We start from the raw sequence: 12,067 nt of genomic DNA on the forward strand, positions 1-12,067 counted from the left end.
GTCCATTACCATGTCTTAAACAGATGTCATCCTTATAGGTATTTCTCTTATGTAGCCAATACAAATAACCAAAGCTCTTTACTCACTTACCACGAGTCAGGTGACAATTTGCTATACTGGGGTATCTAAATTATCTCAAACTTGCCAGGCAGCTGTAAAGACTCTGGCTTGTGCTGGTTCATCATGGTTCAGGAATTCCGCGGACATTGTCTCAACAAACAACCACGCAGGAGATAAAAGCTGAACAATGACAAGGCACAACTGAAAAAGAAGTTGGGGAGATTACTGATAGAAGCTGCTTTCGGCTGTTATCTAATCCTGCACTGTGGCCTATAAATAGCCAGATGAGATTTGCTAGTTTCAAAAAGCTGCCTAGTTTAGACACCAGCTGCCACAGTGCAGACAGCCATATTCCCACCGCACCCTCAGTGTCTCAGGAAGCTTTTTAAAAATGGACCTCCGAGGCCCTGACCTTAACCCTGAATATGTGTAGGCTGCAGCGTACTTTCAGGCTGAACAGTTTACTCCGGGACACGACATCCACATCGCAGGAGAAAGCAAACAGGGGAGAGAACTTCAAATTCTTCTTAAGTTGACAAATAAAAAGCTCCAAACAATGAGCTCAGGAATTCATTGCTTTGTGTCTAGCCTTTAGGTAACCGCTGTCTGATTGTGATGTTAAGCAAATGATCAATCTGGGGGGAAAAACAAAACAAAAACATAGGTTTGGTTTTTCACAACTCCCTTGCTACTTCTGCGAGGGCAGATAATTCAAATGCGCTGCTTATACAGTTGGTCCACTATTTTGCAGCCTGGACCGCGCCCAGCAGTATTCTAGGAAAACTGGACTCCCGTTTGCGTCACAGAACCTGCGAGTCAAACTGAGGGCTGAAACATCCCCAAGCAGCCTCCTCAGCAGCAGCAGCAGCCGGCTGCAGTAACAGAGACACGGTCACTCCTGTAAACAGTGGGCGACAATCTCTAGCTGTCCACGGTAGATATTTTACCCGGTGTCAACTATGCATTCAGACAGCGAGGCATTAGCGATGAGGGACTCCAAAAGACGGGAACGACAAGACGGTAAGGTTTGCTCACTTTATATGTATGCAATATGCAATGGTGGTTCGGTCACAGAAAGCATCATAAATTACGCAAATGTGAAGGAAAACGCTGTCTCCGAGTATTTTTTACTTTGCAATTAACGGCACACAGCTTATGATGGTACGTCCAACTGCTGTGGAAATACTAGGAAAATATGAAACGCAGCGATAGCAATCAGCGGTTGTTTGCTAACAGTGACCCAAAGCTAACTGTGATTAGCATGCTGAGATCACAAGCTAATACACCAGTGAGCGTCACGTAACGTGCGTTAACGGTCACGTTTCTAGTGACTAGTGACTTTAACTTTCCAGTGTCAAAGAAACACTACTCCGCAACAGAACAGGATAATAATGGATGTATTTGAAAATTACACAGACTCTTTTCTCTTAACTTAGTGGTGTGCTTTTTTTTTTCTTCAGGTTGTATTCGTTCATAAATTTGTCCAGAAGCTAACACCGTTTACTAACGGCGGTAAACAGCTAGTTTCATGCATCCAGTTACATCCCGAAATAACGGCTGAGATTGTTGCATTAGTTTGGGAATCGTCAATCGTCAAGAAGAATCGATTAAGGATACAGTCCAGTTGAATCCAGCCAAAAGCTGGCTGGATTCAACTGGACTGTATCCATAATCACAGGGTGTGGTCTGTTTGTGAACCCCTATGGTAATCAGTATTGATTATGTCCGTAGCCAGCAGTAATGCAGGCCAGTCGAGACACTAAGGTAACTTGTCAGTGCCCCTTAGTCACCGTTTTAGTTAGTACGTCAATGTATACATGTCTGCATCACTACTGTAACGTTATGCAAGTCGTCCGATGGCGTTTTGACTTCTAACTCTGTCTGTAGGTTCAAGCAGACATGATGAGATGGAAGGTACGGATCCCAGTCACTGACTGGTTGCATGTTCTCATATTTGAGTAAAGTAAATGCTGCCGGCTAGGGGCTGGGAATCACAGATAACCCGCAAAGACAATCACCTACAGCACACCACAATGTCTGTGGAACTGTAGAAGAACAAATATTCCTAAAAACGGAAAAAAGTGCATTGTGATATAAACACAATTTGACAAATGGATTAAAACAACGTACAAACAGCATGTTGGCTTTAGAGCTCTTTTTACACAAACACACCCACACACACTGACTGCAACTTGGCCTTGTGTGTCTTCGTTCCAGTGTCAAATAGCCTCAAACTGTGTGAAAATACAGAACTGACAGAAAGCAGAACAGTTCTGGAGCTAAAATGTTTAAAGGAAGGATCCGACTATGCCTCACTCAAATCTGTTTATCTTCAGGTGTTTGCACCAAAAAAGATTTATGAAGTAGTGACTTTGGTGAGTCAGACTGGCAGAGGAATGTGTTTCACTTAGACAGAAAAAAATATTGATATATAGATGCATATGAATTCCTTTTGCAATATGATAAACTGCCATGACTGGAGTTGTTAACAATTCAAATCATCACCAGCTGTTTTTGTTTTTATATTAGCCAATATGAGTAATTTCTCAAGAAAAAGTCTTTGGCTTTGTTAAACACTGACTGCCATGTGTTGCCTTTTCTTAAAGAAAACTTTTAGATCAATCAGCCAATCGATTAATCAGGAAAAGAATGAACATAACCAACAACGAACATAACGACCAGTTGCAGCCCTGGTGTCTGTATTCCACCCCCACTTCTGGCAGTGCGGTTGACGTGATTCCCAGTGTTTATTCTAACAAAATGCCTTAAGGTGGTGGCTGTTGGGACAGAGATGACATTTAAACCTGACTAACCATGTACATGTAACTACAATAGATGCGGGTGCAGACAAGTTTCATAGCTGTTCTAAAGGGTAATTGGATTAGCATTGTAGGCTTTTAGCAGAATACTGTATGGAAATGCATCAGAAAGAATTTCCTATTTGGACAGCTTTTTGCAAATGTACTTAAGTCAGTCCATATTAATCTTTGCCCTCAGGCAATTGGAATCAGTCACATTTTTTCCATTAATGTGTTTGTCTTCTTTCCCCCAGCTTTGGAGAATCCAGACACTGACATTGGCTTGTGTGGCTGGCTGTTGGTCGGCATGTCCCTTCTCCTGATGCTGGTTACCCTGCCCCTCTCCATATGGATGTGCATTAAGGTCAGCTGCTTGTCAGATCCAGTGTTTTTCCACTTAACCAGAAAAGCTGGCTGGTACAGTAGAGTACATTATAGAGGGATGGCCCACTCTGTTTATTCTGTGTTTTGTAATACAGACTCATCCCTTATATAATGTGTATTTATCGAACAGCCTTTAGAAGCCGGCGAACCATTGCTTTACATTAACTTAATTAAATGGTATCCTTTAGTGAGCAGGGTTGCTTAGTGCCTTTTCCTAAATTGTTATCCATCAGCATATCTCAATATCCAGTTACACCTGTAGGAGTCAAATAAAAGAGACTCATCAACAAGCTATTGATGCGGTTTGTCTCTGTACACAGATTGTGAAGGAGTACGAGCGAGCCATTATCTTTCGCCTGGGGCGCATTCTGCGAGGAGGAGCCAAAGGACCAGGTCAGAACATTTTTTATACACCACCATGTATTTTTTACTCCATCCAGGTCCTCAGTTCTTTTATTAAAATGTACTTCAAACATGGTTCCAGTGTTTGTAAATCCCCCTGGATTATCTCACGCACATCTTCATCTCTTAGTTAAGACATGTTTACTGCCTGACAAGTGCTATATTTGACACAGTGAACCTAAACAGCCACAATTTGGTTTAGGGCCTAGAAGAAAATACTGAAAATTGCATCATACAACTGAACACTCCCAACTGTGTTAAGCTCTCATCACAGAGATCCACAGAGGTTCTCTGGTTTTTACAATGTCACTGTTTTCTCCCCTAAAGCCCATGGTACATTTGTTTATGTTTTTGTGATGACAGCACATGGAGGAGCCCTGATCACTATCCAAACCATTTTATTCCAGGCAGCAGGAATCAAAATATAAACATTGACATATATTTATTATGACCTGCAAGGTGCATGCTGAGGCACAGAAATGACAAAGCTGACAGTGTAGATCTCCTGTTTATCAGTTAGCTTTTAAATACAAGTTTTCCCTGCTAATATGTTGCCAGGCTTTTACTACTACCACTTTTCACCCAGTATGAAGTTAACCACTCTTAAACATTCTCAAAGCATAAAGTCAGCACTACCCTTATGGTCATTATTTAATGTCAGTGCTGGTGTATAAAGCCAAACTGCAGTACACATGGAACCGCCCCAATACAGCACATTTAATAGTAACACATATATACAGTTCAAGATACAAACAAGTACATTGCATTAAAACAAACAAAAAAGCCACCAAATGATATAAGCTGTTGTCTACAAGAATCCCGCTCTGTATACTTAAGATTAATACATAATATTGTTTGACATATCTGTGCTAATTAAGTTCATTTTTTTAAATAGTTTGTATGTCACAAATTCTGCCATCAGGTTTTTCTAAATTTCATCTTGTAATTAATAAAAAAAAACAAAAAAAACCATAAATTTTGTGCCAATCCTTTGAGTAGACATTAAGGTACTTAACTCGACAAGTGAAACCTTTGACCTGCTGCAGTAGGGGAAAAGTAAGGAGGTCATCAAAGTCATGTGGACAAATCCTCCTTTAAGTACATATTTTAGTAACAAAATATTACAAGACGTAGTAGTTGAGAAGATATTTCAGTCTTGGCCAAAGCGTTAGAATGACTGACAGACAGTCTGACATTGTCATCCCTCGAGCCGTGCTGCATGTCTGGGGAAAAAAAAGAAATGGAGGGAAGAATAAGAAAGGGGGGAGGGCTTACTGTACTTTCCCACCCACCCTTTCCCTGCTGGTGGGCAGGATGACAAAAAGGAAATCAGCTGTCCAAATTGAAAAATGGGAAATAAACTGGCCTAATAATAACAAGAGGATGTCCCGCCTCAAAGTTCAGCCAATGCTATCGCAAGACCCAACATACACAAGTTCATCTCGGCTCTGTTTATTTGCGCTTCCAGTCCACATACCATAACCATACTCTATGTCTGGCAGTGCTGCTGCACATGTGTCTGTTCGCTGTCTGAATGCCTTCATCATTCTATTCTCAGTGATGTGATTTCTGTTTTTGAAAGGCAGCATATTTGTTTAAGTAAAAATACAGCCTCCCACGAGGGATAATTTGCATACATCTCATAACTCTCTGTCTCTTTATCTTTGATTTTTTTGTTTTATTGGATCTAAAAACCAGGCAGTGTCCTCTCAAAATGCTGAAATGTGACTCCTCAGAGAGCCAGGGGACCCTGTTTATGACAGTGTGGGGTAATAATAGCTCCCTGCCAGCGAACTCCACATTCATGAGGGGCTGGAGGAGCCGAAGCCGAAGTTTATTTCAGCATTTGGTTTCCCGTAATGCTCCATACCCTCAAGCTCATAATCTGGCGCCCTCTTCATCAACAACAGCTGCTATAAAACAGTAATTACAACCTTTCCCTGTGTGTTTCTTTTAAAACAGGCTCATGGGGATAATCCGTCATAAATGAAAAGAGTATGTTTGTGGAACACTTTGCATCTGTATACACGAACAGAGATGTTTATTCATGAACAAAGCGTTTTTTCAGGATGCCTATCAGTGGAATTTTCCACTGCTTCACAAGATGGTTTACAGAGTCTGTGTGTGAGAGCGACTGAGGCCTGTTGTCTGACAGCAGCTATAACTGTTGAGTATGCTGGAAAAGTCATGATAGAAACAGCACGTTGACTAGATTTCCCCTCCGGAACAGATGGCTCTGATCTCACCATTTAAACACACAATATCCTGACAGGAAATGCAGCCCAGTAGTCTCAAACTGGTGTGGCATTAATGTTTGCTAAATGGTTGCACACCTAGCACATGTCTGTTTCTCTCAGGCACATGCCTAGTATTGTTTAATGCACTAATTCAATCATTGGGACTTGAAACGGGCTTATGAAAGCTGCAAATATCCACAGCTTTGCCTCGCTGTCAGCACAGCTGCAGGCTTATAAAGAGAGCTTGACTTGGCCTCCTGCCCGAATTTCATTCATCCCGGTGTTTTCAAACATTTGTGAAGAAGCTTCCTCATTATTGTGTTTACAGGGGCTTTAGTCTTTGTTAAAACTATTTGCATTCTTGTGATTCCGCAGGGCTGTTCTTCATCTTGCCGTGCACTGACAGCTTCATTAACGTGGACATGCGCACCATCACCTTCGACATCCCACCGCAGGAGGTATGACATGCACACTCCCAATTACATTAAACAAATACTTTGTCACATTCACAGAAATTCAAAAGACATCAAAATCATTTTTGCAAGTTTTTGGCACGTTCCACTGGTAATGCAATCTTTGGTAAATAAAATGACACAATCATTTTAAATGTGACACCACATACCAATTTCTGTCTTTTATTATCTAATTTGTGTGTCCTGCTCTCAGGTTTTGACCAAAGACTCTGTAACAGTGAGTGTTGATGGTGTGGTGTACTACCGCGTCCAGAATGCCACCCTGGCTGTGGCTAACATCACTAACGCAGACGCTGCCACCCGGCTGTTGGCCCAGACCACCCTGAGGAACGTCCTGGGTACCAAGAACTTGGCAGAGATCCTTTCTGACCGTGAAGAAATTGCACACAGTATGCAGGTAGAGTGCTGTAAATGTTGTACAGACTGAGAGCTGATATTATAATCCAAAACAACAAGCTAGCACTTGGGGTGTGAATGTTTGACAGTCTGATCATTTTTGGGTGTCCGATCGGATTCAGAATCGATTTGCGATTCAAAACAAATCTCGATTCAAATTGATTAATGATTGAATAAATAGAGAAGGGGGGTCTATTTTCAGGCTTTGGCTCCAGTGCCAGTCTGAATCGTTGGAGAAAAGAATGGAGATTCTTTTTTTTTTTTTCTTTTACATAACCTTAGCTCGCACTGATGTCTGTCCCAGAATTGGCTGTCAGTTTTTATGTAAAATTTCTAACAATTAAAATATTGGTACTGTTAATGATTTGTTGAATTTAAAATGTACAGCCTATAATCACAACAGAGAGCTCTCAAGACTCACTTTGAGCATGCCCTATCTTCCTAGCCTTTTCTGTATGTACATTTTTCCGCTTTTTGTGTCTGTCTTATATGATTTATGAGACAATATGTTCAATCTACTCTCCAAAATGGTCTGTCTTGCTAAGACAATGCTGTGACGTCAGTCATTTTTGTAGTTCTGACTCATTATATTGACATTGCCTTCACTGTGTTCCAAAGTTCCTGTGACTGTCAGAAAAGAAAATGTTGTAAATATGCTGCAACTGAAAAGCTGGACCCCTGAAGGAAGGCACACTGAGGCATTCTGCAGAAAACCTATTATGGAGTCAGTAAAAATAAGTGTAGGCAATAATGTGAGGCTCCAGTAAGACAGACTGACTGGTGGAGAAAACAGAATGGAGGATTAGGGTGCCACCTTGCTCGGAGCCAGGTTTGCCTGAACTCTGAGTTAAACTAACAAACTGCAGTTAAAATGTGCATCAGCTGTAAACTAAGAAAACTGGAGGTAATCCCATGTTCATGTAGAGCACAGCTGTTAGTTTGCCTTTAGTTCAATAATTTATTTATTCATTAAACTTTTACTTCCAGTTCATGCTGAGCTTCTGTAATTGATTAAATATTAACTTCTGATGCACACACAGTCAGAAGGTTTGTCAGCGATCCCTTGGCGGTTCGTTGATGTCAAATAGACTATATGAGTTCAGGATTACAGTGTGCTAATTGTTTTCACACTGATGTGGATAGAGTGTAAGACACTGCTCATGTGTCAGATTCTGTTGTCTCCACACCAGCGTTTACAGTCTTCAATTTCCAATGAAACACTGTAAATGTAACCACAGCAGATATGTGGTTAAACTCTTCTTCCATTACAGCACAGAGCATAGCCTCAGACATTTACATTTGGTTTTCACAGTAGGATATCGTGTATCAAGTACTAAGACCAAACAGTTTTTATGGCTAAAAGCTCCTCAATTTACATTTTGATCTGAAAACATCTTGTTATAAAATATTTGATGCATACAAGTGAAAATAAGCGGTGTAATCTGCTTCTTGCTCTTCATTCAGTGTGTGTTATTCACGGCATTATAACAAAAAGGACTGCTGGTGCCACAGTGTTGTTTAATGTTAGGATTGTTTTAATTGTGAATATGCTTTAGCCAACGTTCATGATTGATTAACCTTATTTTTTTACTTTTATACCAGCTGTGCTTTAACTGTAATTCTTCTCCACGAAAGAGAAACGTACACCTGGTTAGACTGCCATCTGCTGGAGGATTTTGAACAGTGCCACATAGTTGAGTTGGAAACAGGAGAGAGTTTTCTGGCTGATCTTGAAAAAAGTTCTTTAAATCTTAGTTAGACAGTCTGGGCTAATGAACACAACTTAACTTGTGTTCATTAACAAGAACATATTTTAATAGAGGCCTTGGAAACTTGGAACAAAACATGTTGAATAATGTTTCATAATGATGTACTTGTTTCTCTATCCCCTCAGTCCACTCTGGACGATGCTACAGATGACTGGGGTATCAAGGTGGAGCGGGTGGAGATCAAAGACGTCAAGCTGCCCCTTCAGCTCCAGAGAGCCATGGCTGCTGAGGCTGAGGCCTCCCGAGAGGCCAGAGCCAAGGTAAAGTGCTGCTGCCTCTCTGTGATTGTGATCAAATGAGGAGATCCTCTCAGACCTCATAAAGTGCCCACCCGTCAGCCTTTGTGTCCATTAAATTTTTCTTCTCTAGGTGATTGCAGCGGAGGGAGAGATGAACGCATCGCGGGCGCTGAAGGAGGCCTCCCTGGTGATCGCAGAGTCTCCGTCAGCCCTGCAGCTGCGTTACCTTCAGACCCTCAACACCATCGCCGCCGAGAAGAACTCCACCATCATTTTCCCGCTGCCGCTGGAGATGATGCAGGGGTTCATCAAACATTGAGGGGGAGTTTAAAAACACGGCACGCACCACATGCATCGGTCATACACGAAAATATAGGCCCTGTGTCTGTAAAGCAGTGCTAAGATGGTGCTTGGGAAGTTGTGCCTGTGGCTCATGATGCACCTCAGCTGTTAGGGTTAGGCTTCAAAAACTGGTAGCCAGTAATCACTGCTTATTTACTTTATATCCCCTTGCCATGGCTGCTTGCAAACACAACTGACAGCCCACATGAACGTATTTTCTGCATCTTTATCAAAGGAAAGAACTGCACTCATCATCTAAAAAAAAGATAACAAAAATTAACTAACCATTTTATAGCAAGTGGAACTTTTGTTATGAAATTAACATTTTTATTGTTTAAAGAAATCTTTTAGATTAGTCTGACAGCTTAAGCAGATGAGCAGACAATGGAAATATGAAATGTAACTTCATGTGTTACATTTTATATGAATGAAATGATACATATAACTTCATACGTGACCTGGTTGTGTTGCCCAGATCAGTTTCTCCTTTGCACTGATCTGATAGGCTAAACAGCCGATGAGAAAGATCTCTTATCACCTCAGTCAGTTTGGCGTGTCTGCCAAGAACTGACCACAAATTGAATTTATTGTCTTTATATTGTGTGTGAGATTTTACCAAAACCAGCCACGGTGCAGCAGGCGCGTTAGCTTTCATCCTGCACTTTTATCTGTCCTCCTATTTAGGAATCAGACAGTGTTTAACTGACGGTCAAAGCAGCGGCCGAAGCTCTAACCCAAAGTAAAGTTCCTGCTGAATATTGTTGCCCACACACACATACACCAGAATCATAGCATTATTGTGCTCTGATAATTTTATACGTAGAAGTAGTGACTCCTACAGCCATTCAATGTCCAATCCCCTATACAAAACTAATACGATTTTTAAACATGTTAAAAAAATGCCATCGCAAGTTTTCACTCGGTTTTAGTGTTCAGTGATTCCAGCTTCATCTTCACTAACGTTGTAGCCTTGAAGGTTCAAACACATAGCAGGACTTACAGTATACACTTTACTGTACTTGACCTGCTTCGCTCTCCTACTGACACCAGGAGACTGAAAGAAACAAACGCTGGCTATGCTACACATACATTTAATATGGTGCTTAAACAGAATGAACTGTTTAAATTCTAAAGGCACGAGGCCGATCCATGCAGCAGCTGCAATGACGAATTCGGTATTACAACACAAACTACCACGAGAAATACAGCAATCTCAAAATAGCCTTCAGAAATTGGTGATCAAGCAGAGTGATGTATAGATGATAATCCAGAAACACAGACACACACACACACACACTCACACACACACTTTTCCTCTCTTGTCAACGCATCTGTCTCAGATTACAAGCTCTGCCTTGGCTGAGATGTTGACAGTCGTTCTGACAGACTAGACGTTACTTGGATTTGTTTACAGTATGCTTAATACCTACATACCACACTTTATATGTACAAGGGTGGACAAAATATTAGTAATATTAGTATTATAGGGCTGTCAGTTGTTGCTATAATTTTGTCCACCCCATCTGGCTTCACTGCTGAGGAGAAGCAGAGACTGTTAGAAAAACACTTATCGCAAATCTTTCTGCCAAAAGCCTTAACCTACTGCCATCAGCTCATTTTACAGCCTATTGCCACATTTCTATGCACTACTAAAAGAAACTGACTGACTTTATTTACCTTTCCTTTTTATTTTTTTTTAATATAAACACTATTTTATTACATATGCTATTTCTGGGTGTAAACCACTAAGCCAAATACTCAGTCATCTTTTGTTTTTAAAGCTGTAGTTGTGATATTTTTCCTCCTTTTTTCATGTATTAAGGGAGGAAGACGTGTTGCTAAATGTATGTTAAAGTTTCTAGTGTATGTGTGACTTAGTAGTATTTCTCTATGTGCATATAACATATATCTAAATTTATATGACTGCAGTTCTGTATATTATACTGCAGTTTTGCTGTAGCTAGACGAGGGTTCAGTGTTAAGCTGAACGCAGATTTAAAGTGACATTACAGATTTTATTTTATTTTGTAATACAAAGGCTGTTACATTATTTCACTGCAGCTACTGCTTCATGTGTGAGTTCTTACTGTTGACCCATGTTGAGTTTGAGTTAGTCTGTTACAGAAAGAAGTGGTTGTATACATCACTGGGCAGCTCCTCGGTAACGTGGTCACCAGTAGTTTGTGAGGGTTCATTCTTGAGCTCTCTAATTATTTGGATTTTTCCTAAGCTAGAAAAACCTTGCTTATTAAAGTGTAGTAGTGCTTAAGTCTCTCTTGTCATGACAAATGTTACACACATTAATTTAATTTCACAATGTTTTATTTCATATTTGCTATGTTGAGTTTTGCAGGTTACGTATGTTTTGTACAGTTTGCTAATGTTTGATATGGGTTTATCTCGACAAAACTTAGATGAGACTTTAAATAAAGATTCTACCAAAAAGAATTTTTGTCCATGGATTTCTTCCTTCATAGATCAGTGTTGAATTAAAGGACTGACATGCTCATTTTCAGGTGAACACACTAATGTTGGTTGTCTATTAAGATATATGATATATGCTTTAATGTTTTAAAAAATACATAATTTTTCTCATGTGGTCCATTGCTTAAGCACGTCTTAACCATCTGTCTGTTTTAGTGCCTGTCTCTTTAAGGCCCTTCTCCCATCCATGGCCATGCAGTGGCTGTACAAAGGTGCACTCACACTTGGCCCGGTTGCTCAGAACCATGCAGAAGTAAGATTGTCCCCCCTCCTTACTCCTGTGCTGGCCTGCACTCACGTTGCTCTGGTTGCAACAAGGCCTGAGCATGGTTACCTTTTACGTACGTGTGTCGTCACATCATAGCGTAATTGCAGCACAATTGAGACTAGCACAGAGAACCAACTAACTTTACTGACTTTTCTGTGGCTCTTCTGTGGTTTGGGCATAGATGGCCCTCTCACATTCCTGGATTTCCTGGAAGG

At 40.7% G+C, this 12,067-nt stretch overlaps 1 protein-coding gene across 2 annotated transcripts; it reads left to right on the top strand.

Annotated features, from left to right (window-relative positions):
* The first annotated feature begins 843 nt into the window (after positions 1-843).
* On the top strand, positions 844-11,548 carry stom (stomatin). Of its 2 annotated transcripts, XM_037116704.1 has the most exons (8): positions 844-1,080; positions 1,948-1,974; positions 3,113-3,222; positions 3,563-3,635; positions 6,257-6,339; positions 6,548-6,751; positions 8,645-8,779; positions 8,889-11,548. In XM_037116704.1, exons 1-8 carry the CDS (start codon positions 1,020-1,022, stop codon positions 9,075-9,077), a joined length of 882 nt encoding a protein of 293 aa, XP_036972599.1. In that variant the 5' UTR covers positions 844-1,019; the 3' UTR covers positions 9,078-11,548. The 2 variants fall into 2 exon arrangements, with proteins under 2 accessions (XP_036972599.1, XP_036972600.1); XM_037116705.1 differs by lacking the exon at positions 1,948-1,974 and having other exon boundaries at positions 848-1,080.
* Positions 11,549-12,067: the final 519 nt, after the last annotated feature.

This window comes from Acanthopagrus latus, chromosome 12 (assembly GCF_904848185.1).
Source record: "Acanthopagrus latus isolate v.2019 chromosome 12, fAcaLat1.1, whole genome shotgun sequence".
Classification (NCBI taxonomy): domain Eukaryota; kingdom Metazoa; phylum Chordata; class Actinopteri; order Spariformes; family Sparidae; genus Acanthopagrus; species Acanthopagrus latus.